A 25,034-nucleotide genomic window follows, 5' to 3' on the forward strand; every position below is an offset into this window, starting at 1 on the left:
GGGACCAGGCAGCAGGGGAGGAGGGAGGGGTGGCCCTGGGGCTGGCAGTGAACCCCAGCGCATCTCTCTCGTGGGCTGGCCGAGGTGGGCATGGGCCGGTCTCCAGCCTCCACGCCCCTCTTGGGCTCCGCACCCGAGCATGACCCCGTCTCTGGGGTCTCACTCGGCCATTTCCATCTGTGCCTCCTTCTGGGAGGCGGGTGGGGGGTGGCCACATGTGGATCCAGGACGGGCACGATGCCCACCCGCCCTCTGTGACTCGCTCTTCCTGGCCTGAAGGTGCTGCCTCAGGGTCTGTGCTCTGCCCAGGGCCTTGGCCGTCTGTCCTGGGGTGAGGGGCAGGCTCCCGCCCACCCGGTGAGGAGCCAGTGCCCATCCCAGGCCCTTGGGTGGCAGGCCCAGTGGGGTGTCCCCTTTCTCTATACCCACGCACCTCAGGAGAGAGCCCAGCACACTGCCCCGCAGCACCCTCAGGGCACCCCAGCCTGAGACCTGGGCTTCCACGGGCTCAAACCAGGAATGAGTGAGGGTCCTCATGGTCAGGTCTGAGGGTCCGAGAGTGAGTGGGGAAGGCAGTGTGGGGCCCACCAAAGCTGCAAGGCCACAGGAGGCTGTGGCCAAAAACCATGCTGTCCCCTCAAGGGGCAGCTGAAGGTGGGAGGCGCGGAGGGAGAGCAGAATGGGGCCTGAGTGTGCCTTCAGAGACAGGAGTGCAGCTGTGTGTGACACGCATGTGACAATCGCATGTGTGACAACCAGGTGTGACAACTGCGTGACAACTGTCTGTGTGAGAACCGTGTGTACAAACCACATGACAACCGTGTGTGTGACATCACGTGCAGCAACTGTGTGTGAACCATGTGTGAGAACTGTGTGTGACAGACGTGTGTGACTGATGTGTGTGACAGATGTGTGTGACAACCATGTGATGGTCATGTGACACTGTGACAACCATATCTGATAACAGGTGACAACCATGTGTGACAGCCAGGCATGACAACTCTGTGTGACAGCCGTGTGGCAGCCATGTGACAGGTGTGTAAGTGGCAGCCATGTGACAGCCATGTCACATTCATGTGGCAGCCGTGTGGCAGCCGTGTGACGGCTGTGTGGCAGCCATGTGGCAGCCGTGCCTTTCAGGCCACGTAAGGGGACCTGAGGCTGCTGCGGCTTTTGCTGCCGCCTCCACGCAGCCTTGAGGCACTGGCTCTGCTCAGTAACACAGTCGTGAGTTCTGGATTTGTGACCTGGTGTGTCTGGTCCCCAGTTTCTTTCTCTGCTCACCCCGGGCTGGACCCTCCACACTGAGCCGTGGTTTCACTCAGGAGTCAGCGAACGTTTCCCGATCTGCCAGTCAGCCAGGTCGGCGAGAATGTCTTCCCAGGAAAATTTCACATTCGTGAGAAACAGCAAATGACATGTTGCTGACACCATTTGCACACCTTAATAGCCTTTTAATTCAGTGTGAAATGGGCCCATTATCCATCTCTGGAAGAAAAACAGGGAGCTGGAATAACTCAAATGTCTCGTTCCCACACCGTCCACATTTGGAAAACCAACTTTGAAGAAGTTTTTTTTTTTTTTTTTTTTTTTTTTTGAGACGGAGTCTCGCTCTGTCGCCCAGGCTGGAGTGCAGTGGCGCGATCTCGGCTCACTGCAAGCTCCGCCTCCCGGGTTCACGCCATTCTCCTGCCTCAGCCTCCCGAGTAGCTGGGACTACAGGCGCCCACAACGCACCCGGCTAATTTTTTGTATTTTTAGTAGAGACGGGGTTTCACCGTGGTCTCGATCTCCTGACCTTGTGATCCGCCCGCCTCGGCCTCCCAAAGTGCTGGGATTACAGGCGTGAGCCACCGCGCCCGGCTGAAGAAGTTTTATTAACAATCATCAACGCCTGTAATCCCAGCACTTTGGGAGGCCGAGGCGGGCAGATCACGAGGTCAAGAGATCGAGACCATCCTGGCTAACACGGTGAAACCACGTTTCCACTAAAAAAGACAAAAAAATTAGCCGGGTGTGGTGGCGGGGGCCTGTAGTCCCAGCTACTCGGGAAGCTGAGGCAGGAGAATGGCGTGAACCCGGGAGGCAGAGCTTGCAGTGAGCCGAGATTGCGTCACTGCACTCCAGCCTCGGCGACAGAGCCAGACTCTGTCTCCAAAAAAAAAATCATCAAAGCATGCAGGAAAGGGAAAAGAGCGCCTTGCGGGGCTGGGGTGCCGCCCCCATGCAGAGCGGAGCCCCCAAAGGGCAGAGAAGTGGGAGGGGAGGGGGATATGGGCAGCCACTCCTCTGAGAACAGACGCGCTGGGTCCTCAGCCGTCGGGACCCCACTGTCAGGTCCCGCACCACTACAGCTGTTCCAGGGCCCCCGACGGCTGCCTCCTCTGAGGAGGGAACTCGGGGGCCACCAAATACCCTGCCGGCAAGGACACCCCGAAATGCCACAGATTCCCTGAGCCGATTCTGAACAGTGTGGCCTCATGAAGACTAAAGCCCATGTCAGGGCAGGATATGTTTTGATGTTTCTTTTTTTTTTCTACATCAGTTTGTCTAAACGAGTCTTAGATGTTTATCTGCATAAAAAGCAATGTTCCAATTATAAAAGTAATCCGTGGAAAAATGGAAAATCAGACAGAACAATAAAAGGGAAGGAAAAATACCTAATCCCACCACCAGAAACAGCCACCATACATTTTGCAGGATGTCTTTCTCTCTTGTCTCTGCATAGTTTTACGTGGTCGCCAAATTCAGTGTTGGCTCAGCAGTGTTGGCTGCCATCCCCCTGTGGCAGCACGGCTCAGCGCCAGGGTGGTGGGCGCCATCGGGGCACACAGGCCAGCGGGGATCCCCGGACTCGGGTTACAGCAGCTGCATCAGGGGAGCTGGGCACACAGCACTCACACTGAAGGACTTCCTCAGACCCCTTTCCTAACAGCCCCTCTTTTCTCCCTCCCCACGGGAAATCTGCTCCAGACAGAATGGTTTAGCAAGAGAGCAAGGTGAAGTCGGGGGTTTGTGCTGTGGGCAGGGACAGCCGGGCACAGGGCTCCAGAGTGAGGCCACATCTTTGCTGAGCGGTGGTTCCTTCACTGACCTCAGGAATCCAACAGAAATACAGTTTCGATTCTTCTTTGATTCCACTAGAAGCCATCATAGAACACTCCCCAACACTCTCATAAACCACTTAAGAATTTTTTTTTTTTTGAGACAGGGTCTCACTCTGTCACCCTGGCTGGAGTGCAGTGGTGCAATCTCAGCTCGCTGCAGCCCCGACCTCTCAGGCTCAAGTGATCCTCCCACCTCAGCCTCCTGAGTAGCTGGACCTCAGGCATCCGCCATGACGCCCAGATAATTTTTTCTATTTTTTGTAGAGACGGCATCTCACTATGTTGCCTAGGCTGATCTTGGGCTCAAGCAATCCTACCACCTCTGCCTCCCAGATTGTTAGGATGACAGGCGTGAGCCACTGTGCCTGGATATAAGCATTTTGGTGGAAACTGCGTAATACCTCACCCTGAGGATGGGTCTTAATTTACTTACATTTCCCTATTGTCGGACATTATTTTGATACTAAAGATGCTCATGAATACTGCAAAGAACATCGTTTTGCATATTAAATTCATTTTCTCTGGGAAGACTTCCTGACCCTAATCTGTTTATATTTGAAATTACACTATTAAAACATAAATGTATTTTCATTGTAAAAAAAAAAAAAAGCACACGCACACACAGAAGCACGCAGGGTGAAAGCACATGGCCATCCTTACCCTTCCCCCTTCAACACAAATCCACTCCCCACAGGTAACTACTTTTAAAGTGACTTATTTACCCAGAACTTCTACTAAGCCTTTATGTATGTACATATACATTTTTAAAATTAAACCTTTTGAGATTAATAATAGATTAACATGCAGTTGCAAGAAACAATACAAAGGGATCCCCTGTACTCTACCCAGTTTCTGCCAATGGTGGCCTCTTGCAAAACTGCAGGACAATCTCACCGCCAGGACTGACGCTGACCCACCAGGTGGAGTTGCTCCTGCCACCCCCACCCAGCTCTGTAAAACCCTGGCAGCCCCTCATCTGCTCTCATCTCTCTAAGCTTGTCCTTTCAAGAATGCCATGTAAATGGAATGGCAGAGTCTGATTATTTTGAGACTGGCTTTCTTCACGCAGCACAATTCCCTGGAGATTCATCCAAGCTGCCGTGCGTACCGATAATCCGTCCCTTTCTACCGAGAGTACTCCGCACTACGGAAGTGACCTTCGAACTATCACCTGTGGAAGGGTCTCTGGCTCAATTCCAGTTTTTGGTGGTTAGTAATATGTTGTTATGACAATTTGTGTCCAGGTTTTTATGTGAATATATTTTCCATTTCTCTGGGATGAATGCCCAAGACCGCAATTGCTGGGTCATGTGGGAGCGACATGTTTAGTTTTATCAGAAATGGCCTGTTTTCTAGAGCTGCTGAGCCATTTTACATTCCCAGCAAGGCATGAGGGGTCATTTCTCTGCATCTCTGTCAGCATGCGTTGTTGTCAATATTTTCTATTGATTTCAGCCACTCTGGTAGATGTGTAGGGGCATGGTGGTTTTAATTTGCATTTCCCTAAAGGCTGATGGTGCTGGGCGTCTTTGCACCTGCTTGTCTGCCTTCCGTGAGTTCTCCACAGTGAAAGGTCTGTGCGCACACCTTGTACATGTCTAACTGGACATGTTTTGAATGTTTGTTTACTGTTGATTTGGAGAGTTCTTTATATATTCCAAACTTTGGTCCTTTAGTGAGTATGTGGTTTGCAAATATTTTCTCCCATTCTGTAGTTTTACCCTTCATGCTCTTAAAAAGTATTTTGAAGGGCAGTTTTTAATTTTGATGAGGTTCAATTTATCAAGTTCACCTTTTATGGATTATGCCTTTGGTGTCAAGTCTAAGAATGCTTTGCCTACCCCTGTATCCCAATGATTTTCCTCTAAATTTTCTAGAATTCTTACGGTTTTATGTTTACATTCAAGTCTGTGATCTGCTTTGAGTAGATTTGTGTAGCAGGTGGGAGGTTTAGGATAAGATTCTCCATCTTCCCCCCACCCCACCCCACCCCATCCATGGATGACCAATTGTACCTACATCATTTCTTGAAAAGGCTTCAGATGGCCAGGCGTGGTGGCTCATGCCTGTAATCCCAGCACTTTGGGAGGCCGAGTGGGCGAATCACAAGGTCAGGAAATCGAGACCATCCTGGCGAACACGGTGAAACTCCGTCTCTACTAAAAACACAACAAATTAGCCGGGCGAGGTGGCGGGTGCCTGTAGTCCCAGCTACTCCGGAGGCTGAGGCAGGAGAATGGCATGAACCCTGGAGGCGGAGCTTGCAGTGAGCCGAGATCCGGCCACTGCACTCCAGCCTGGGCGACAGAGCAAGACTCCGTCTCAAAAAAGAAAAAAAGAAAAAAAAAAGGCTTCAGATGTGGATTTTTTGGTGGATATTCTTTATCAAATTGAGGATCTACTTCTAGTTTTCTGGGAGTTTTTATTATGAATAGATGTTGGATTTGTCAAAAGCTTTTCTGCATCAGTTAATATGATTGTCTCTCTCTTCTGTTGACATGGTGGAGTGTAGTGATTGATTCTGAATGTTGAACCAGACTCGCGTGCCTGGATTCAACCGCATTTGGTGCAGCAACTTTATTCATTGCTGGATTCTATTTCCTAATATTTTTGTTGAGGGTTCTGCATGTAACTTCATGAAAGATACTGTTCTATAGCTTTCTTTTTTATTTTTAAATTTATTTATTTATTTATTTTAAGATGGAGTCTTGCCCTCTCACCCAGACTGGAGTGCAATGGCGCGATCTCGGCTCACTGCAACCTGCCCCTCCCAGGTTCAGGCGATTCTCCTGCCTCAGCCTTGTGAGTAGCTGGGATTACAGGCACCCGCCACCATGCCCGGCTAATTTTGTACTTTCAGTAGAGACGAGGTTTCACCATGTTGGCCAGGGTGGTCTCGAACTCCTGACCTCATAATCCACCCACCTCGGCCTCCCAAAGTGCTGGAATTACAGGCATGAGCCACCACACCTGACCTATTTGCTTATTTTTGAGACAGAGTCTCACTCTATCGCCCAGACTGGACTGCAGTGGCGCCATCTCGGCTCAGTGCAACCTCTGCCTCCTGGGTTCAAGTGATTCTCATGCCTCAGCCTCCTGAGTAGCTGGGACGACAGGTGTGCACCACCACGCCTGGCTAATTTTTGTATTTTTAGTGGAGATGAGGTTTTGCCATGTTGGCCAGCGTGACCTTGAACTCTGGGCCCCAAGTAATCTGCCTGTCTTGGCCTCCCAAAGTGATGGGATTATAGGCGTGAACCACCGGACCCAGCTTATAGCTTTTTAGTCTTCTTTTTCTGTAATGTCTTGGTTTAATGTGGTCACCAGGTATGGCTGAGTGAGGAAGGGTTCCCGTCTCTTCTTTGAATGTTCAGTAGAATGAATTCTTCTTTAAGTATTTGGTAGAATTTTCCAGTAAAACCACCAGGTCTGGAGATTTTTCAGGATTTTTTAAGAATTAATTTTGTGACATATTATTAATATTACTTTGAGGCCCTTCGTCTCTTCTAATCTAAGCACTGGATGTTACAAACCTCCCCCCAGAACTGCTCTGCCTGTATCTCACATATGCTGCTCTGTTGTATTTTCACTTTCATTCAGTTCTATGTATTTCAAATTTCTCTTTGAGACTGCCTCTTCGACCCATAGATAATTTTAAGGCATGTGATTTAATTTCTGAGTATCTGGAGATTTTCCTGTTGTCTTTCTGCTTCCTGAATCTGTAGGTCTATGTCTTTTGCCAAATATGGGAGGTTTGGGGGGCATTCTTTCTTCAAATACTTTTTCAGCCCCATTCTTTCTCCTTTCTTTCTGGGGCCTGATGATACAATAATTGATACTTTTGTAATCATCACACAACTCCCTGCGACTCTCTGTCCATGCTTTCTGGTCTTTCTTCTCTCTGCTGTTGGTGTTGGGTAATTGCTGTGGGTCAGGTTCACTAATTCCATCCAGTGTGATCTCCCCTTTACTGTTCGCCTCATGCAGTCAGAGTTTAGAAAACTATTGTTATAGGTTTCAGTTATGTAATATCATTTTTTTTCTTTTTTATATCTTTCATTTCTTTGCTAAGATTTTCTATTCTTTCATTTGTTTCAGGAAAACCCATAATTGATTGGTAAATCATTTTAAACCCATCATTGATTGGTGAAGCCTACTTTAAGACACTAGTCATATAAACCAACATCTGATTCAGCTTGATGTTGGTGTCTGTTGTCTTTTTTCATTTATGTTTTGGGTTTCTTGGTTCTTGATGAGTGATTTTTTTTTTTATTGTATCATGGACATTTTGGATATTTATTCTCTTGTATGTGGAATCCAGTTGTCCCAGCACCATCTGTTGAAGAGACTATTCTTTCTCCATTGCATGGTCCTGGCACTCTCATCAAAAGTCAGCTGACCACAGACGTATAGGTTTATTTCTAGAATCGCGATTGTATTCCATTGATCACTCTGTCTCTCCTTAGGCCAATACCACACTAGTTTACTTACTGTAGCTTTGTAGTAAGTTTTAGTAAATAGTGTGAGAACTCCAACTTTGTTCTTTTTACAGATTTTTTTTCACTTACTTTGTTCCCTTGTAAGTCCATATGAATTTTAGGATCAGCTTGTCCCTTTCTGCAAAAAGCTAGGATTTTGATAGGAATTGTATTGAATCTATAGATCAGTTTGGGAGTATTGCCACCTTAACAATGTTAAGCCTTCTGATCCATGAACATGGGATGTCTTTCCATTTCTTTAGGTCTGTAATTTCTTTCAGCAATGTTCTGTAGTTCTCAGCATACAAGTCTTACACCTCTTTGGTTACATTTCTTCCTAGGGATTTTACTCTTTTTGATGCTATAGTAAATTGTCTTCCTAATTCCTTTCCAGGTTTTTCATCGCTAGTATACAACAACACACTGAGTTTTGAGTATTGTTTAACTCTAACTCCTGGTTTGTTTTTGTTTTTGAGAAAAGCCTGACTGATGCTTCTAAGGTTGGACAGTCATCATCATTCAGAGACTGTGTATATATTTACTTCTAGGTTTTTCTAGGTTTTTTGTTTGTTTCTTTTTTATACAGGGTCTCACTCTGTCACCCAGGTTGGAGTGCCATGGTGTGATCATAGTTCACTGCAGCTTCAAACTCCTGAGCTCAAGTGATCCTCCCACCTCAGCATCCCAAGTAGCTGCAACTACAGGCCTGTGCTAGCACACCTGGCTAATTCTTTTTTTTAGAGACAGGGTCTTGCTATGTTCCCTGAGCTGGTCTCAAACTTCTGGGGTGAGCTTTCCACCTTAGCCTCCCACAGGGATTCTGGACATGAGCCGCTGCACCTGGCTACTTTGGTTTTTAATTTTTGATTTCTACGTTTCCTGCCTTGACTCACCAGGACTTGACATCAGTATTTGGCATGAGATGGGACCAAAGCTGGGTTGCCCTGCCCTGTAGAGCTCCCTTTCTGTGCCGGGCAGCCCCCAGCAATCCCCCTCCAGGACCGGACCTGGTGCTTCCTCCCTCCCCACTGATCAGAAATTCTCCAGTCTCATCTCGGTCCTCTTTGTCCACCCTCTCTTCTCTCTTTTCCAAGGCTTCCTTTTCAGTTTCTCTTTTTGTCCCTTTCACCTCATTTTTTCCTTTAGACTATTTCCAAGTCCCCTGCCCCCTTCCCCGGCTTTTAAATCAGATTCTGCCTTTGCACATGAGAAGCCCAGCTGGGCGCTGACAGGTTCTGACGGATGCTCTCCCTCGAGGTTTCATCCTCACGGGCCCTTCCACCCAGGCCGAGCGCGATGGGCAGGCGGCTCCGCGAGGCTGGCCGTGTGGACGGTGCTGAGACCAGAACCCACGGCCAGATGCCAATGAGCACAGGACAGCGCCCACAGGCCCTACAATCCCACCAGCCCCGGAAAGTTGGAGCCTCAGGATCGTGGGAGGAGGAGCTTTAAACCCGGCAACAATGAAGGAGACGCAGAGGGCAGCCGCGGGCATTTGGCCACATTCTTGTTTTTTCTGGGTAAGGTGACCGCAGCTCCTAGTGTGCAATAGGACGCCTGGGCCGCCCCATCTGAACAGTATGTCTTGAGTGGGAGCGAGTATCTGCCTTCCCGGGGGTGAGGCTTAGAACCCAGAGTTGCATAAGTGACAGGTGTGCCGGGCGCCTGGAGCGCGGAGTGTGGTCGGTGCGGCCCCAGCAGCTGCTCAGAGCGCGGACTCCGGGGCGAGGCTGAGCCGGGGGCTTCACAGCTGCACCTGCTGCTTCGGGTGTGCGCGGCGGGAGGGAGGAGGGGCGGCCCGGGGCGAGGCCACGGAGAAGAGAGAAGCTGCGGGCCCGGGCCACGCACGTGGGAGGCGCGAGGTCTGGAGCTCTGCACTAAGTCGTACGCTTCTCATCTGTAAAATGGAGTGAACGCACCAGCGCAAAGGCTTCTAGAAATCCCGGTGGGGTGACGTGTCTGAGCCCTCCGTGCCGCGAGGTGGTCGCTGAGCTTCTCCTGTGAGGACGCCGCATGCTCGGGCGTTTACAGTGGAGCAGAAACCTCGTCGTCCACGTCCTGGGGCAGATGCGGGGAGCGCGGCAGCGTGAGGAGCGCGTGAGGTTTGCTTGCGGCACCGCAAGACCGACAGGCTCAGAAGTGCATCTCCCTCGGAGGATCCTTCCTTCCTTCCTTCCTTCCTCCTTCCTTCCTCCCTCCTTCCTTCCTTCCTCCTTCCTTCCTTCCTCCCTCTTTCCTTCCTTCCTTCCTCCTTCCTTCCTTCCTTCCTCCTTCCTTCCTTCCTTCCTTCCTTCCTTCCTCCTTCCTTCCTCCTTCCTTCCTTCCTCCTTCCTTCCTTTCTTCCTTCCTCCTTCTTTCCTTCCTCCCTTCCTCCTTCCTTCCTTCCTCCCTCTTTCCTTCCTTCCTTCCTCCTTCCTTCCTTCCTTCCTCCTTCCTTCCTTCCTCCTTCCTTCCTTCCTTCCTTCCTCCTTCCTTCCTCCTTCCTTCCTTCCTTCCTCCTTCCTTCCTCCTTCCATCCTTCCTCCCTCCTTCCTCCCTCCTTCCTTCCTTCCTTTTTCCTTCCTTCCTTCCTCCTTCCTTCCTTCCTCCTTCCTTCCTTCCTTCCTTCCTCCTTCCTTCATTCCTCCTTCCTTCCTTCCTTCTCCTTCCTTCCTTCCTCCTTCCTTCCTCCTTCCTTCCTTCCTTCCTCCTTCCTTCCTTCTTCCTTCCATCCTTCCTCCTTCCTTCCTCCCTCCTTCCTTCCTTTCTTCCTTCCTCCTTCCTTCCTTCCTCCCTCTTTCCTTCCTTCCTTCCTCCTTCCTTCCTTTCTCCTTCCTTCCTTCCTTCCTCCTTCCTTCCTCCTTCCTTCCTTCCTTCCTCCTTCCTTCCTTCCTCCTTCCTTCCTCCTTCCTTCCTTCCTTCCTTTCTTCCTCCTTCCTTCCTTCTTTCCTCTTTCCTTCCTCCTTCCATCCTTCCTCCTTCCTTCCTCCTTCCTTCCTTCCTTCCTCTTTCCTTCCTTCCTTCTTTCCTCTTTCCTTCCTTCCTTCCTTCCTCCTTCCTTCCTTCTTCCTTCCTTCCTTCCTCCTTCCTTCCTTCATTCCTCCTTCCTTCCTTCCTTCTTCCTTCCTTCCTTCCTCCTTCCTTCCTTCCTTCCTCCTTCCTTCCTCCCTCTTTCCTTCATTCCTTCCTTCCTCCTTCCTTCCTTCCTTCCTTCCTCCTTCCTTCCTTCCTCCCTCTTTCCTTCCTTCCTCCCTCTTTCCTTCCTTCCTTCCTCCTTCCTTCCTTCCTTCTTCTTTCCTTCCTTCCTTCCTTCCTCCTTCCTTCCTTCTTCCTTCCTTCCTTCCTCCCTCCTTCCTTCCTTCCTTCCTCCTTCCTTCCTTCCTCCTTCCTTCCTTCCTTCCTCCTTCCTTCCTTCATTCCTCCTTCCTTCCTTCCTTCTCCTTCCTTCCTTCCTCCTTCCTTCCTCCTTCCTTCCTTCCTTCCTCCTTCCTTCCTTCTTCCTTCCATCCTTCCTCCTTCCTTCCTCCCTCCTTCCTTCCTTTCTTCCTTCCTCCTTCCTTCCTTCCTCCCTCTTTCCTTCCTTCCTTCCTTCCTCCTTCCTTCCTCCTTCCTTCCTTCCTTCCTCCTTCCTTCCTTCCTCCTTCCTTCCTCCTTCCTTCCTTCCTTCCTTTCTTCCTCCTTCCTTCCTTCTTTCCTCTTTCCTTCCTCCTTCCATCCTTCCTCCTTCCTTCCTCCTTCCTTCCTTCCTTCCTCTTTCCTTCCTTCCTTCTTTCCTCTTTCCTTCCTTCCTTCCTTCCTCCTTCCTTCCTTCCTCCTTCCTTCCTTCCTTCCTCCTTCCTTCCTTCATTCCTCCTTCCTTCCTTCCTTCTTCCTTCCTTCCTTCCTCCTTCCTTCCTTCCTTCCTCCTTCCTTCCTCCCTCTTTCCTTCATTCCTTCCTTCCTCCTTCCTTCCTTCCTTCCTTCCTCCTTCCTTCCTTCCTCCCTCTTTCCTTCCTTCCTCCCTCTTTCCTTCCTTCCTTCCTCCTTCCTTCCTTCTTCTTTCCTTCCTTCCTTCCTTCCTCCTTCCTTTTTCCTTCCTTCCTTCCTTCCTCCTTCCTTCCTTCCTTCCTCCTTCCTTCCTTCCTTCCTCCTTCCTTCCTTCCTTCCTTCCTCCTTCCTTCATCCTTCCTTCCTTCCTCCTTCCTTCCTTCCTTCCTCCTTCCTTCCTTCTTCCTTCCTTCCTTCCTCCCTCCTTCCTTCCTTTTCTTTCTTCCTTCCTTCCTTCCTCCCTCCTTCCTTCCTTTTCTTTCTTCCTTCTTTCTCTTTCTTTCTTCTTCTTTTCTTTTTTTTTTTTTTTTGAGACGGAGTCTCGCTCTGTCACCCAGGCTGGAGTGCAGTGGCCGGATCTCAGCTCACTGCAAGCTCCGCCTCCTGGGTTCACGCCATTCTCCTGCCTCAGCCTCCCGAGTAGCTGGGACTACAGGCGCCCCCACCTCGCCCGGCTAGTTTTTTGTATTTTTAGTAGAAACAGGGTTTCACCATGTTAGCCAGGATGGTCTCGATCTCCTGACCTGTGATCCGCCCGCCTCGGCCTCCCAAAGTGCTGGGATTACAGGCGTGAGCCACCGCCCAGGGCCGAGGACCTCACTTTCATGCAAAAACATCAGACTATGTGAAGAGCTCCAGGTATCCCTGACCCACCCACTCGGAACCCTCAGTCCATCGACATGTGTGACCCCGAGGTGCAGACAGATGCAGGCAGGCTGAGGTGGATGCTGACCCTCCCTGGCGAGACCAAACCCTTCCCCGGCAGCTTTCTCCTCCACAGAGGCCTTTCCAGCTCAAAGGCGCCCCTGAGCTCTCTGCAGCCCACGGCTTCAGGCTCTTTCTCACATTTAAACATGAATAAACATGAGGAAGTTTGCCCCTGGTGGGAATCTGAGACCCCACACAGACCCTAGATCCATGAGTAAGGGTGGAAAGAAAATTCTATGTATGCATTTTCTCTTTCTAGCCTTAAGTCAATGCAGATTTTGGAAAACTGCCCTTGAACTGAAAAGGAAAGAATATTATTTTCTTCTTTATAACTTTTGCCTGGAGAGGTTCTGAAGCCCTTAGTTCTGGTTTTATTTGAGAAAGGGTCACCATTACAGTCTGAAAAGGAAAGCTTCATGTATTAAAAAGGAGAGAAAGAGGCCAATTCATCAGTAAATCAAAACATCCTAAGGAAGAGTTAGAGAATCCACGTTCTGACGCTTCCTCCTAGCAAGTATTAATTTTACCAATATTTTTCTAAAAACCATCATTTGAGAGATAAAAGACGACCTCTGATTCTAAAATGCTTTCTTCTCAAGGCCTGGCTGGAGTTAAGTGAAGCATTTGAAGGATCCTAGAATAATTTCCATAACTCAGAGGCCCCCAGCAACGAGTGAGATCATATCACAGGCAATGCAGGGCACGGTTCAAGAAACACCATGAGACTGTCCACCACGAACGCTCAGGGGGCTTGCTGATGGCCCCACACCCCAACCCCCATCACAGCGGCCTCGCCTGAGACCACACGGTGGTTTCCATGTGAGCTTCATGGGCTGGACGCCTGGCTCTCAGCACCTTTGAACGAGGGTCCCTGAGTCCCACTGGGTGAGATTGAGACCTGCTGTCCTGCACCCTGGAAGGGAGAGGAAGACCCCAGGCAGAAACCAGTCCTACAGACAGGCTCCTGCCACTTGTGTGAGCTGTCCTAGCTGCCTCCTTCGTCTGTCACGCTAATGTCCTGAAGCTCTGTGTGAACAGACACAAGCTTGGGCCTGGCTGGGTCAATCCACCTGCCACTCCCTGGGGCCTTCACTCCAGTCTCTCGTCATTTTTGTGTTTTCTTGGCTCTGCCCTGTCCCCTGGGCACGAATGTGTACACGTGTGTGTGCATGTGTGCATGTGTGCATGTGGGTCTGCGTCTGTCTATATTTCCTCCTCCCCCACAACTAGACTCTAGATTTTAGCAGGTGGAGACATTTTTCTAGCTCTAACTCAGCACAGAATCCAACTCACACTCAACTCAGAAACGTCTGCTAATTTAACTTCCTCTGGCCCTGCAGCCACACATGGTGGATGCGTCCTCAGGTGAAGAGGCTGCTGCCCTGCAGGACGCCAGGCGGCACATGGCCACCAGGACCACAATGAAGACCCGAATGCCAGAAATGTGACAAATGGGAGACAAGAAGCCACTAAGATCGTCACTGAGAAACAGACGATAGAAGAAGGAAAAAGGCGATGGAGAAAAACATTCGGCCTTAGCCAGACGTCATCAAGTGCAGCATTTTCTAGAAACTCAACCTGTAGCCGGCACACCTCCGTGTGGGTGCAGCCAGCGGGGCCCACGTCTGGGGGAAGCTCCGCAGGTGCCGGCCTCGTCCTGAGTACGCGGCACGACCAGGCCCTCCTCTCACACCTCCTGCTGTGTGTGTGTCCTAATGACCATGTATCCCTTTTACAGCAAAAAGCCACGTATTTGGAAAATCAAGAAGAGGTCAAAGCACTGAAACACAGTGCGGTGAGGCGGAGAATGTGAAGGATGCACCTGGCGCAGCTTTCCCGAGAAACGAGCTGGCATCACGTGTGAGATCTTAGTGTTCCTAACTTTTGACGATATGCAAAGTTTCTTCAAAGATGTAGCTACAAATACGTCCCTGACAGTGGTATTTGGAACATCGACAACCTACATGGCCAATAACAGGAGGACACAGAAGCAGAGTTTGACAAATCCAAACAAAAGGATGCGTTTGATATAACGACATGAAATAGTCCCAAACATGCACGAGAGCCTTCACCCGTGTGCGTGTGTGCACGTGTGTGGTCATTCTGTAAATAAGCATTGAAACTATCCTAATGTATTAGCAGCTATTACCTCTGGTTAGTGGCACTCTTACACAAGATTTTTTAAAAGTAATTTATACTTCTTTTTAATTTTCATTTCCAAGTCTTCTGTGATGAAAGTGTACTGCTTTTAGAATGCAAGAGAAAGCAATAAAAGGCATGTTAAATTGCATTTGTTGTACCTGGAAGCCTGACAGAGGCCCTCTACTTGTTCCCGTGGGGCTCACTGTTGGCTTCTTTTTGATGCCACATTCCCTTTGGTGTGAAATGATTTCAGAGGCCGACAACCGCGATTCACATCAAAGAGCGTCAGCCCAGCCTTGACTGGACTGCACAGACTCCAGGAAGCAGTTGGTGCGTCAGCAGCTGTGGGGCTGGGTATGTTTTTGCACCTTGGCTCAGGACCGGCCACGGGTGCACCTGAGCACCCATGGGAGGGCCCCCCACAGCCACAGCCTGTCAGGGGAAGGACCTGGGCCTCTGACGCAGCACCGACTCCAGCAGGGAGCCCCAGGTGTGTGGCCTGGGTGCTGAGTGCCTCCTGGAGCCTGGCGCAGCACTGGCCAGCGGGAGCTCAGCACACAGTGTGCACACCCCATGCAGTGACCAGTGGGTGCTGGCAGGCAGAGTCCAGCAGGGCCAGGGTCCAGCAGCTGTGGCTGGTGCCTTCTGACCCGGGCAATAACACGCTCTCAAATTCCCTCTTCTTGTGGGCTTTGGGAAACAGGTCACGTAGGCCTGCAGTGAGGGTGGCCAGGTTTGGTGTGGGGTTGAGCAGCACCTTTCCAAGGGGCCTCGGTGCAGAGAACGGCACAGACCCCGAGGCGGCAGGTGCTCTGGCCACCCCATTATCGTGCTCCCAGGTCTGGAGACAGTCAGTGCCATGCAGCACTTTTAAAGGGAACAAGATCCCCATGTTGAGGAATAATCTGCCACCAGCAAAGGACCGGCCTGCTGCAGACCGGAGCTCCCTGAAGGTGAGACAGGAGTGACATGGCCAGGCCAGGCCTAAGATTCTGATCCACTGGCACCAACCCTGGAGAAACCAACTCAGAAGCCTTAGCATGGCCCCAGGGCCACCACAGCGAGGAGAAACTCAGAGGCAGCCCAGTCGCAGGCACTTGCTGGCATCCTGGAACCTCAGCCAGGACTGGGGCCTGTGGCCGGCAGGTGCTGGAGGGCCCCAGCTGAGCTGTGAGGGCTCCTAGACAGGAGGGCAGGCTCCCTGCCCGGGCGGGATGGGACAGAAGGCCTCCTCCGTCAGCCCAGCAGAAGCCTCAGACCACAAGCGGTGACCATCACGGCCGGCCCTGCAGGTTTCTCAGGAAAGAAACGTGATGGGACCCCCCAGAGTCGCAGGCCCCCTCGCCGTCCCCAGCACTGTGCATGTACCCCCTCCTAGCCACTGTTTTCTTCAACCTAGAATGTTTCTGTTTCTAATTTGGCAAGTATTAAATAAGCCAATGATATAATTTCCTATCTTCCCTCTTCTAGAAGATGTCTTTTCTTTTGGCAGAAAACAAGGGGAAATTAAATCAAAGAAATTTGTTCACAGTCAGAAACTGTCATCCTGAAGTGACTGTGAACCTCTGGGAAGACGAGCTGGAGGCCTGGAGGCTGAGGGGGCCGGCCCCTCCTGTGACTACAGAGGTGATCAGGAAGCCTCAGGAGTGTTAATTATTTATTTTATTTTATTTATTTATTTTTATTTTGAGACAGAGTCTTGCTCTGTTGCCCAGGCTGGAGTGCAATGGCACGATCTCGGCCCACTGCAACCTCTGCCTCCCCGGTTCAAGCGATTCTCCTGCCTCAGCCTCCCGAGTAGCTGGAATTACAGGTGCCTGCCACCATGCCCGGCTAATTTTTGTGTTTTAGTAGAGATGAGGTTTCACCATGTTGACCGGGCTGGTCTCAAACTCCTGACCTCAGGTGATCCACCCACCTCAGCCTCCCAAAGTGCTGGGATTACAGGCGTGAGCCACCGCACCTGGCCAAGCATTAACTTTTAATGCATTTTATTTCCCCAAAGCGTTTTCATTCCATTGCATCAATTGCTATGACATTAAATAAAATATACCGAAATAAAACCTGTCATATAATTTTTTTCTGTTAATCTGCACACACAGACATCCCCTCCAAAAGAACAGGAAAAAAAAAAAAGCCAAGAATCTCCTCCTGGCTATAACCGATGGTGCTAGAGCCACTGTACACTCAGAATCTGTTATCTGCCAGGTTGGGGGTGGCTCAGGTGTGCACACAGGTGTCATTGCCTGGGAGGGGTGTCCTCGGGGTGTGAACCTGAGCCGGGAAGGAAAGCAGGGGAGCCAGCCAACTGTCTGCTTAGCCCTGGGTGAAGAAGTTACAGCCAGGCCTACCCCACTAGTGCCGACGCTGCAGGGGGCGGGCTGGGACAGGTGTCCAGGCCACGCTCTCCAGACCAGAGCGGCACAGCTGGGAGAGCTGACCTTCACTGCACCTGCCTCAGGGTCCCCAGACGCCCCTCCACGAGCCGCGTCCACTTGGTCTTCTAAGTGCTTTTTGAACATTTCTAAATCGCAGAGAAAAGGTGAAAGGATCCCTTTAGCTGTCGGTAGTTTGGGCAGCTCTTTCCATGATTTTTAAACCCACAGTGAGAAAAACATTTTATGCTGTGACCAGGAGCACACAAAACTAACCGCACAATGTGTGAAATGCTCTTACTTTCTGTCGATTCTATCTCACTACGAAAACGCAAGTCACATCCACAAATCATCATTTCCAAAACTTCTCAGACATGAGCGTCATGTAGGATATGTGCTAAGAATCAATTCCAGGCCCACCCTAACCCACCACCTGGAACCCCCGGAGAAGGGGTCCCCAGAGTCCCCGGCGAAGTGGCTTCCCATTAACGAGGTGATGAGTGTGAAGGGAAACGCGGGCAATGAAGTCATCCACGTGAGGGCGGAGACACGGGTGAGAGAACCCCCTGCTGGGGCACAGGAGCCCCTCTGTGCCCTGCACCCGGAAGCTGAGCCAGGAACAGCTAGGACCACACAGCCTTTGCCACTGCGCTAATCCTGTGCAAGAATACATTTGTCTCTTCGAGCTAGAATTTAGTAAAAACTGCTGCCACATTCAGATCAGCCTGAAGGTTTCTGAAGCTCCACTGGGCCCCATAATTCTAGCCTTTGATTTCATGCGCTCACTACCCACGTCTAATCTAAGATTTAAACTCCATCGCTTAACTATCCGAGAAGGTTAAAAATATCCAGAAGGCCATTAAACTCTGGGAACTGCCTCAGAGGCCTCCCGGGCCTAGCGTGTGCGTCCCCTCCTTCCCGGGGCCTGGGTGAAGGGTGGGTGGTGTGGGGCAGGTGTGGCCCCTCCACAGGCCCCAGCTGAGGAAACCTAGTAGGGATGGAGGACCTGGACCTGCTGGACTGAGACACGAGGATCCCCTCGGGGGAGAGGAGGACGCTGGCGAGGCCTGAGGCCTTCACAAGTACCAGTTCTCACAGTCTCGGCTTCCTTAATTGACTAAGGCAACATAAAGGTCTTCTGCGCTATTTTTACATTACATTTCAATTAGTCTTTTTCTATATTCACAATCAAACTAAAATAGTGCATGCTTTTTTTTTTTTTGAGGGAATGTATTACTGATTTTGACACAGATCAGAGCATCATCATTCAGTCCAACCCTCTCATCTGACGCGGCGGGAATCAGAGATCACCAGTTAAAGCCCTGCCCAGCATCTCTCGGCTGCCTGTGACATCCGTATGGCTGTCTGCAGAGGGAGGTTGTCTGATAGTTCACGGTGCCTCAACAGCACGGAGCTCCTCGTGGCCAGACCGTTGGCAGCTGCCTGGCGTGGTCTCCCGTCTCATGAAAAGGCTGAACCGGCTGTTGATAAGATTCCTGTTAGCAATTCCATGAGTCTGGGTGAACTCCTGGCCCCGCCAGGGACCCATTTTGACTTGGCATTTGCTTTGGGTGCTCCTCGCCGTGATTCCCCAAGCAGACCTGTCCCTACAAACCAGACTGCGGGTGAGCGGAGCCTGCGGGTGCCCACGGAACACACCAGGCCGACTGCAAGCACAGGAACCATCCCACCTCCCGTCTGCTCAGCGCCGACCGCCAGGGGAAGGAACTGCTGAGGCTCCTGCAGGAAAGTCACGGCTGCGAAGGAGCCAGTGCTGTGTTTCTCCGACACCAGCAAGGACCCTGAGTGCCTCCCACACGGAGAGGCGGGGTGCATGTCTTGTCAGAGGCAGGCTCCCATTCAGCCGGTTTAGGGGGCCGAGATCCGGCCTCCCAAGCCTCATCTGAGGAAGGGGGTCTTAAATACCCTGGGTCACCGTCCGCCCTCGCTGGGCTCCTCCCCACAGGCTGGGCAGCCTGATGGCAGCCCCCGTTTCTGTCTGAGCAACCTCACAAGCAGCAAGGGCTCCTTTCCTCACCACCAAGAACATCCCTGACCAAGTGTTAGCCCTAAGATGTCCCCATTCCTCAAAAAATTACCCCCCCCACCCGTGGACAGGCGCGCAGTGCTCAGACACAGGTGGCCGTCCCTGGATGCCCTGCGTGTCCTCGTCCTGCAGGCCCTGCCACCGCTCCCGGCCCGCAGAGCTCATGCCTGGCGGCACAGCCCCATCTGCTCCCTTCACTCCCGCCCCCACGCCTGCTAGGGCTGCAGAGCGACGCGCCTCCCACAGAAGCAGCCCTCCGTTCTCGCTGCCCTCCAGGTGCCTGCCTGAGACCCACTTCTTCCGGAAAACCAGCCCCCAGTCATCAGACAAAAGAACAACAAAGCTTCGCAGATCCTCCCGAGACATTCAGAACCCAAGCACCTGTTTTTCACCAGGGCAAAACCCACCACACTATCGTTTCGGACCGGCCTGTTCCTACCAGCATGATCCATGAGTGGAGGCACCTGCACCTGTGACTACAGCCATGCAGCCTCAGCCGCCCGCTGGGCAGAAACCCCGAATCACAGATCGGCTACCCGCCCCCCACATACTTCCTGTGCGCCTGGCACAGGCAGGGCTCAGCCAGGCGCTGAAAAGGGAAGCTGAGCAGCCTCCTGCCCGTGGCAGCTGAGAACTCACTTCCCTCCTTTTCTTCTCATGCCTACGAAAACACCATTTTTTCCCTTAAATTATCGAAATCTCAAGATTTAAAACACACTTTTGCAAAGTGGAATATAACTATTGGCACTGGCCTTGGACAGACCTGGAAGTTGTTTTTGTCACCTCTCCCCAGGGAAGATGCGGACACAGCAACCCTCCGTGACAACAGTGTATAGTCCCGAGAACGTGACAGCCAAGGTGACCTCATCCCCAGAATGTACCACAATGCCCCCCAAATTCCCAGACTGAGGGGGCTCGGCAATCCCATCCCACTGACGGACTAGGAATTGCTAAGGAAGAAGCTTCGGAGGCCAACTGTGTAGCCTGCACCAGCCCAGAGAACAAGGGTGGGGGAGGAGGGTTCCCGCTTCTACGGACCTGCTGGGGGTCTCGGGAAGCCTCCTGGACTCTCAGCAGAACGAAAACCGCCCAGGGCTGAGGCCGTGCCCCTGTGGCATGTGGCCCGTGGGGTCACCCAGCTGTCTGGGCAGGGCTGAGGATGGAACAGCCTCTCCACTTAATCACTCCGAGATCTCCCAACTGGGTCAAAATCCATTATTGACAACCTGCCTGCCTGGAGCACACGCGGAAGCCAGAGGACTTCCCGGAATGCTCCAGGCAGGTGGAATTGTTCCCAGCCCCCTCGGAGGAGGTGACAGAGGGGTCCCCGCAACCCCTGCTGTGTGGGGAGACCTCGGGAGCCAGGAGCGCGGGCGGCGGCTCCACTGGTCACCCCGAAATCGCAGGACGCCCCAGGGTCTCCGGGACTCGTGGGTTTGGGAGAACGTTCGCGACGCGGAGCGGGCCCTGTTCACCTGCCGGACGCCCCCTACGTCCGTCCGAACCCGGGAGCCCCGCAGCAGGGACCCTCCTCATCCCCAGTGACCACCGTCCGGACCGGGCTGCGCTCGGCTGGCAAGGCTGGGAGCCCCCCGGACGGGAGGACGCGGCGCACGGGCTCCGAGTTTGCAGATTTCGCGGTTGCGGGAGCTGAGCTGGGTCTTCTCTCCCCCAATTCGGGCCGCGTCCCTGCGGGTCGAGGAGGCAGACGTGGGGGCGCGGTCGTGTGTCCGAGCGGGAGTGGGGCGTTCATCTCCGGGAAGAAGGGGGACCGGGAAAGGCAAAGCGCGCCGAGCGTTCGCCCACCCCCGCCCTCTCTCCGCGCGAGCCGGGTGCGCCCCCAGCCGAGCCGGGGCGGGCACCGGGAGAGTCGGGTTTTCCGAGACCCGCGCCCCTTCCTCGCCTTCCGCTCACCCGGGCTCCCGCAGGACCAGCGCGGACAGACGGGGCGATGTGCGGCCGAGACTTCCATCCACGCGCGCGGCGCGGCCAGACCCGCGAGCGCCTCCGGCCAGGCGTCCTCCCCCGACCCCCGGACTCCCGGCGCTGAGCAGGAGGGGGCGACACCAGCCCCGCCCCGCCCGGAGCCGCCCCGGTCCCCTTGGCCGAAATGGGGGAATTCTAAGGTCCCCTCCCACCCTCCCGCGCCCGCGCGCACCGCGCGCCGGGAGAAGAAGCTGCGCGCGGAACCATCAGACAAGAGCCCGCGACCCCCGGCTCACCGCCCACTGCGGCCCCGGCTCCTTCGCCGCGGACCCCCCACCCTCGGCCCCACGGCGCGCGCAACTTTACCTGCGGTCCAGACTCCGCGAGCTGCTGACTCCGCTTACCCAGCTGGCGGCCTCCTCGGGGCGGAGCGCGGCGTCTCTGGAGCCGGCATCCCAGACTCCGGCACCGCCCCGCGCACCGCCCCCGTCCCGGCCTTCGGTGGCGCGGCGCCCCCTCGCGACATCCGAGGGTCCCCAGGGGCGAGCCAACCCCTTACCGGGTCTGGAGCGGGGGCCACGTCCACCTGGAGGAAGCATGGAGCCCACCCAGCTGCCCTTGGGGCGCAGGAGGCCCGGGCCCCACTCTGCACTCCGCACCCACCAGCGCACGCCCTGGCGGGCACACACGCTCACACTCACATAGGTGTACACTCACAGCGACAATCGGTGCAACTCACACACTCCCTGCCACAGTCATAATCACACTCACACAGGTGCACACTCTCACATAAACAATAACTTCACACTCACACAGGTGCACACTGACTCTCACATACACACTCAACTTCATTCACAGGCACATGCATACACACACTCATAACCATATTCACCCAGGCACACATGGACACACACACGTGCACATTCACATAGACAATCCGTGCAACTCACACACTCACTGCCACACTCATAATCACACACAGATGCACACTCACATCGGCAATCCGTGCAACTCACACACTCACTGCCACACTCATAATCACACACAGATGCACACTCACATCGGCAATCCATGCAACTCACACACTCACTGCCACACTCATAATCACACACACAGGTGCACACTCTCACATAGTTTCATAACCCTAGTCATTAACGCACATGCATGCACACACTCATAACCACATTCATTCAGGCACTCATGGACACATGCACACACACACTTGCATACACACACACTCACACTGTGGTCATTCCAGAGGCACAGGCTGCCTGCTGCCTGCTGTGACCACTCCCAAGCAGCCTCTGAGGTACACGGGAAGAGATGAGGAACCCGGCCCAAGACTCTGGAAGGACAGGACTGTGGGTTTTGAGTCAACAGCCAAGGCACTTCTGGTGGAGCGGATCCCCAGGAGACGCCAGCTGTGAGGATTCCGGACGCGTCTGTGGGATGGATCCTGGAGCCGCAGCGGAGCCTCTAGTGTGTGGATGTTTCTCATTTGCATCCACAAAAAGGAAGTGTTCCTCTACAGCTCCAGCCAGAGCACCAGGGCTTGGAAGGGAATATTTTCTCCATGGAAACATCTACCAGATTCAGAGCAGGAGGTGCCTGCACTGCTGTCCCTGAAAGGGCAGAGGCTGCCTTTTTTTGGGGGGGCGGGCAACTGGTAGTTAGCAGAGGCCTTTGAGACTGAGCAGAGCTGCCCCTGGGGACATTGCTCTGAAGGTCCAGTGGACGTTTGCAGCTGCAGGAGGCAGAACCAACCAGGACCCCTTGATCACAGAAGCCCCTGTTAAACACACTCGTTAGAAAAGTAAATAAGATAACAGATCGCTCTGTCTGTGCCTGGCACGCGGGGGTTGCCCCATAGCTGGTGGTTTGGATGTGGGGGGTCTGAAGGGTTTCTCAGGCTGCGCATTCTCTGACCTCAGTCTATTCTTCTTGGCCCGGTTCAGCCGTGGCGCCTCTTTCAGACCCTGCACCTTGACCCAGTCTCTGGTGGCTGTGACCGTGCAGAGTGCAGCCAGCCCATCACCTCCCTTTTGCAGACTCTATACCTCTACTGATCCAACCAAAATGCTCACCAGCCTTTCCAGGCACCACATCACATTTCAGACAGCCCTGGCTTGCTAGTCAACTTAAAGCTCTAGGTCTGTGCAGTTGTTGGTTTATTTTTCCCCATGATTTTCTGCTTCTTGATTCTTTAAAAGTCTAGGTTTTGTATATTACAATTTGTCCCTAGTACATTGTATTTCACTAGTTTTTATGAGGTTAAACTTTTTCATGAGTCTTGTCAGATGTTTCAGATCTTAATTCTGTTATTCAGCTTATTAACTTCCTTCTCATCTGAAGCCATTGGAAAACTGCTAAGTGGAGCTGGGCCATCCAAATCATCAGTATAATTCATGTTTCCAAAAGAAGGGGTCACACCAGCAAGCCCGGGTCACTGACTGCTGCCCCGATGCCAGCCACAGCTCCACTCCCACCCTGCTGGTTCATTTCCCATTTTGTTTGGGAGGATGTCGTGGAGACTTTCAGAAATCAAAATACAATGAATCGGGCATCCAAACTAGTAAATCTGCCAATATCACACACAAAAAAAGACAGCAAATAATGTGGTCTGTTTAATAAGTTTTTTTAGTATTGGCTAATATCCACCAATCTGGGGGATGGGGCGAAGTATGACCCCTCGGTCCTGGAGCGGGGAAGGGTCTGTGTACCCTGGACCAAGTTCCTAATGCGTGGTGCCTCAGTTTCCTTGTCTATAATAGCAGAACACGTGTTGCTGTTTTACTAATTAAATGAGACAATGCTAGTACATATCTGGCTCACGGCAAACAAATGATCGTCATTATTTTAGGTGCTTGCAAAACCCATCACAATCTGGAATGTTTCCAGAATGTTGAAACACTGAACACATCTGCAAACTGAGTCTTGAAAATGGGACCTGGGACTTAGAGCGAGGACGCAGTGCGGTATCCTGCCCAAGGGCAGTTCGCCCCTGCACCGCGTGGGGGTGAAACACGTCCCTTGACAGGCGATTTGTACAACCCAGTTCTTTCTCCCTGTGATCCTGTAAATCGGTCCCGTGTCTCTCGGATGTGGGCAGGCCTTGTGTGTGTTTTTCTCCCCCTGTGATCCCGTCAATCGGTCCCGTGTCTTTCAGATGTGGACAGGCCTCGCGAGAGTTTCCCTCCTGCTGTTGTCCTGTAAATTGGTCCCGTGTCTCTGGGACGTGGCCTCGTGTGTGTTCCTCGTAACTCATCTCTGTTCTCTTCTCGTCTCCCTAAGCCACAGACTTCCTCACTGTGTGTGTCTCCTTCCCGTTCATGGTTCCTGTTGCTCCGTCTCTGAACGTTGGATGTTTCACACGTTCCCCTTCTTCTTCTGATTGTTGTTGACAGCGGAATTAGGCAGACACTGAGGGGGTTGGGCCTTCCAGCTGCTCAGGTCCCAGGACCCCTGCACTGTAGGTGTCCTAAGAAAGCGCCGGTGATGGGCTGCAAGGACACAAGGATTCGGGGACAGGCCACAGAAGGTGGGACTCGCTCCGTTCCATGCTCATGACCCCCCTTTCTAAATCACACACTGTCACACTCACAATCACACTCAGACAGGTGCACACTCACATCGGCAATCTGTGCAACTCACACACTCACTGCCACACTCACGCACATGCATGCACACACTCATAACCACATTCATCCAAGCACACATGGACACACTCGTACACACGTGCACGCTCACACACACTCTCGCACTGTGGTGATCCCAGAGGCACGGCTCCCAGCTGATGTGCCTGCACCTTCCTGTAGCTTCTCTTTTACGAAAGGAACAGACTCTTTAAGATGTTTTCTGTCTGTAACACACGCTCATTGTAGAAAATGTGTGAACTTTTTGTGAAAAACACAAAGAAGAAAATAATAAATCACTTCTAACTCCCATCTTCATCATCCAAACTTATCCCTGTTAACAGTTTGACACCTAAACACTTTGGTCTCGTTTGTTGTTGTTGTTGTTGTTGTTGTTGACTTTGGTCTCGTTTGTTGTTGTTGTTGTTGTTGTTGTTGTTGTTGTTTTGAGACAGGGTCTTGTTCTGTGGCCCAGGCTGGAGTGCAGTGGTACGATCATAGCACCTCCTGGGCTCAAGTGATCCTCCCACCTCAGCTTCCTGCCTAGCTGGGACCACAGGTGTGCCACCACACTCAGAGAATTTGGTTAGTTTTTGGGGAGACACAGTCTCACT

General features: G+C 52.3%; 1 protein-coding gene across 2 annotated transcripts in view; it reads right to left on the reverse strand.

The window, feature by feature from the left end:
* The window catches only part of KCNG2 (potassium voltage-gated channel modifier subfamily G member 2), an 86,942-nt gene extending 62,221 nt beyond the window's left edge, over positions 1–24,721 (reverse strand). Inside the window, exon 1 of one of the 2 annotated variants that reach the window (XM_028838126.2) lies at positions 21,155–24,721. In XM_028838126.2, the coding sequence (XP_028693959.2) occupies positions 21,155–21,387 (233 nt within the window). In that variant the 5' untranslated portion in view covers positions 21,388–24,721. The remainder of the gene's footprint in view (positions 1–21,154) is intronic. The other variant, XM_015122244.3, reaches the window with a different exon arrangement.
* Between the last annotated feature and the right edge of the window lie 313 nt (positions 24,722–25,034).

This window comes from Macaca mulatta, chromosome 18, assembly GCF_049350105.2.
Source record: "Macaca mulatta isolate MMU2019108-1 chromosome 18, T2T-MMU8v2.0, whole genome shotgun sequence".
Taxonomy (NCBI): domain Eukaryota; kingdom Metazoa; phylum Chordata; class Mammalia; order Primates; family Cercopithecidae; genus Macaca; species Macaca mulatta.